The sequence below is a fragment of the Guillardia theta genome, assembly GCF_000315625.1.
Source record: "Guillardia theta CCMP2712 unplaced genomic scaffold GUITHscaffold_265, whole genome shotgun sequence".
Classification (NCBI taxonomy): domain Eukaryota; class Cryptophyceae; order Pyrenomonadales; family Geminigeraceae; genus Guillardia; species Guillardia theta.
The window spans coordinates 37,468-41,285 of record NW_005434411.1 but is presented as its reverse complement, the minus strand read 5'-3'; the positions used below and the strand labels follow the sequence as shown (position 1 = coordinate 41,285).

The window sequence follows — 3,818 nt, the reverse complement described above, 5'->3', positions numbered from 1 at the left end:
TGGAAGGGGAAGGGAGGGGAGGGGAGGGGCGGAGGAGGGGAGGGGGAGGGGAGGGGGTGGAGGTGTGTGTGTGTGTGTGTGTGTGTGTGTGTGTGCAGGAGTTTTGACGGGTTAACAGGGGACGAGGCGATTCCGCGGATCGTGAGGGTGTTAAATCCTACCTCAGACTATGTTCCTCCCGGTGATGTTGATGCCAGTGATGGGGAGAGAGGAGGTGAAGGATGAGGGAGGATGGGTAGGATACGATCAGAGATGATATGCCTCTGCTTTGTGTAGTTGCTGGTTGAGATGAAGTGATTTGATACAATGCGAGGAAGCGAGATGTGCTCTATGTGGTACAGGAAAAATGGTATAAGGTGATCTGATGTACGTGGTGAGGTTTGAACGGTGACATGACATGACATGACATGATGGGTCGTGAGGTTCAGCATGAGGTATTCGGCTCACGTTTGCTCAGAGTTAGTTTCTCTCTTCATCACCAACGCAGGAGGTCACAACCCCTCCTACATCTACCGCCTCCTCGCCGAATACTACAGGTCACCCTCCTCAGCTCAACTCCAGCACTGACCTGCTCACCTCAGCTTGGAAGATCGCCTGCTCAGAAGCTCCTGATCGACTCGATTTGTAGATATGAACAAGTTTAATCCCCCCCTGCTCCCCAACTCTGTTTCCCTTCCCTCGAGCTCATTGCTTTCATGCGAGCCATTCAATCAGGTCTTCGTTTCCTTCTCTTGCGCCTTCATCGACATGGACACGTTTCCCGTCGCCGCATTCTCTTCTTCGTCCTCCTCTTCTCTCATCCCTCGCCCTCCATCCCCGTTCTTCGAGTCTTCCTGATCCTCCACTCTCCTACGGTCTCTTCCCTGTGCACCTGCTTCCAGGTCAATCTGTGCCCTGTAGCGAATCTGCGAGATGGGGAAGAGGACAGTTGAGTAGGCGAAGGAAGGAGCAGGAGCAGGAGGAGTCTACCGATCTTGAGCTCCTGGTAGACCTCGTAGCTCTCCCACACGTAGATGGGAGGGTCACGAGCGGGAGAGTTCAACTGTAACGATCAAGGTGAGGGGAGAGAAGCAGAAGCAGACGTGAGTGTTTGAGGAGAGTCAGCGAGCACGAGGAGATGCAAGACAAGTGGAGTGGATGGAAGGGGCACAAGGGGAAAGACACGGGGCGGAGATGGAGATCGGAGCAAAGGGGGGAGGGGAAGAGGGAGTGAGGAGGAGAAGAACGAACTTGCTGTAGGTCAGCCAAGGAGTATCTCAGGGTCTCCGTCGTCCCGTTCACGTGTGAAAACCTCTTGAACTCCCAAGTCTGTGAGTGAGCGACGGGGCGACGTCAGACGAAGAGAGACAACAAGACAAGCAGCGTCAGATGGAGAGAGACAAGACAAGCAGGCTGCAAGCACCTGTTTGGTGTATGCCAACAGCCTCATGAGCACTAGTCGAATGTGAATGGTTTTCCCGCGATTTCTGTTGTTTGCCCGTCAAGACACATTCAGAGTCATCGGAGCAAAGAGAAGCTAGCGGCTGCTTCACCTGTGGTTGGTCCACACCGAGATAATGTCTTCATCATGCCTTGATGAGATCACTACTCCATTTCTGTTTGCAGGATCAACTTTGCACCTCCGTCTTCTCCCTCCTCCTCCCTTTCTCCCTCCTTCCCCGCCCCCCCCTTTTTCCCTCTCCCTCGCTCCGCCTCTCCCACACCCTCTACTCCCCAATCTCCATCTTTCATCTCACATGTACTCATCGACGTTGTCTACTCCTCCAAGCACTCCGAGCATGATATCTTCCCACACTCTGTTGATGTTGAGGGTCTTCTTGAGCCTCAGCTTCAACGCATCGTCAACCTCCTCTCTCCTCTTCCACTCATTCTCACCGTCCATTTCCCTCCTCCCACATTGTCTGGGTGGTGACTGAACGGCAGGATCCCACACTTGAACATGCACCAGTCGTGCTTGTTGGGCAGATCCGAGGGGCGGACGAGGTGATGGAAGTAGGACCAGAAGGCCTCCACGCTGTCGAAACTTCCGGTGGAGGTCAAGTCGTCAGCAGTCTTGTCGTGGATGTGACCTTCTTCGTCCTCGTTGTCTTGCAGGAAATGAAACCTATCCACTCCTTGATCAGCAACCTTCTGATGACTCTCTCCAGCCCACACACCAGCTCTCCTCCTCCACCTCCTCCCTCTTCCCCTCCTCCTCTTCGCCCCCGCTCTCATTGTCTTTTCCTGCTCTCGCTCTCCCGCCTCTCTCCCCCATGCTTCCCTTCATTTTCGCCTCTTCTCCTTCACCTGTATGCGTATCGCAGCGCATGTCGCCGCTCCCCTCCTGACTTCATCTTCGGCACCACCCTACCCACCCATGCAGGGTAATCCAAGTGTAAAGTACCGGTACATCTGAAATCGGGAGAACCCTCCGACGATCCATCTAGTGGTCAGGCAGAGGAGGAGGAGGAGAAGGACGACGACGTCGACAGGGAGGAGGACGAGGAGGACGAGGGGGAGGGGAGGAAGGAGGGGAGGGGAGGAAGTGCTCGTGAATGTGCTTGTGGCTGATCTTCTCTCAAATCCTGTCGTTGAGCCTGTGGAGCTGAAAGGAGTCAAGGTGGCTCGACATGAGCTGCTTGTACTATTGGAAGCTCAAGATCATTGAAGCATCATCCATCTACCTCGAGTGTTTGCTCTCCCTTCTAAGTCGCTGCCGTCTCGCCCTCCAGCAGCCCTTCGCGGCCTTCAAGTCAGCTATGGTGCCCATGATCTCAACGTCAAGCCACGGATGCTGCAGGTGTGGATGGCAGCAAGGCTGATGGTCTTTGACCATGTCTCATGCAACCTCACAAAGAACAAAGATGCTTTTTCATGAAATGAAGCAGCTTGCCTCCCGCATCGAAGGGTCCTTCTTGTCTTACTCGCTGTACAGTGAGATGTTCAACAACACCACTATGATAATCAATGCCTGGTTCTACCATGATCATTGCTTTGTTCTTCTACGATGCTCACGCTGACCCCCCGCAATGCTTGCGGAGTGGCATAGGCCTTGCCAGTTGCCTCACGCTGTTGACCGACAAGGGAGGTCTCCTAGAGGCCCCTGTTTCTACCCCGGCTTCTGCCCCTCCTCCTACTCCTCCTGCTCCTCTCGGCCCACCCTGCTCATGCTCTGCTTGTGCTTGTGCTTGTGCTTGTGCTTGTGCTTGTGCTTGTGGTGGTGTCGATTGCATCACCATGCCTGCCATCCCCGCATGCTCATCACTACCGCATTGCTGCTACTGTGGCTCCAAGTAGAAGGAAAGAGTGCGAGGGGAGACGGGAGGGTGAAGTTGAAGGGGCTAGGAGGAGAACGAGGCGTAAGAGACTTCATCTATGTCACAAGCAGCCGCACGTGTCTTGCTTGGCCTCAGCGATAGTCGTGCAGCCAGCGGGGAGGGGCGGGGGCCTATGAAGGGGAGTGAGAGGGCGGTAAGAGACTGAGTGGCAGCACCGCGGGAGTTGCCGGAGGTCGTTGGGGTTGAGAGGAGGAAAGACGAGGGGACGAGAGACCAGCAAACCTCCGCACGTGTTGTCGCAGACCGCAGGCAGCAGCTCAGACAGCCCCAGCCTCTCTCCTGCTCGATCTTAGCCCTTCCCTCCTCCTCTCCTCCCCCTCGCCTCACCCAGCACTCGTCCTGCCTGCGCGTTGGTCGAGATGACCAAGTTGCTGCTGTCGGAGGTTATGCTGCCTGCTCTACGTCAGGCAAGAACGAAGGAGGAGGGGAGGGGAGGAAGGGAGGGGGAGGGAGGAAGGGAGGGGAGGGGAGGGAGGAGGGAGGGTTAGTGGGGCGGTCGGA

The 3,818-nt window shown here is 55.7% G+C and overlaps 1 protein-coding gene and 1 pseudogene across 1 annotated transcript, besides 1 other annotated feature; both read right to left on the bottom strand.

Annotated features, from left to right (window-relative positions):
* Window positions 1–17: 17 nt before the first annotated feature.
* Window positions 18–648, bottom strand: GUITHDRAFT_175539 (annotated as a pseudogene; the record flags this gene model as incomplete).
* Window positions 18–648: a sequence feature (translation initiation factor 2B, alpha subunit).
* An 895-nt stretch (window positions 649–1,543) lies between these two features.
* On the bottom strand, window positions 1,544–2,046 carry GUITHDRAFT_51700 (hypothetical protein; the record flags this gene model as incomplete). Its single annotated transcript, XM_005818823.1, has 3 exons — window positions 1,544–1,642; window positions 1,751–1,828; window positions 1,876–2,046. Coding segments are annotated over 3 exons (348 nt in total), but the record flags the coding sequence as incomplete, so codon positions are not given.
* Between the last annotated feature and the right edge of the window lie 1,772 nt (window positions 2,047–3,818).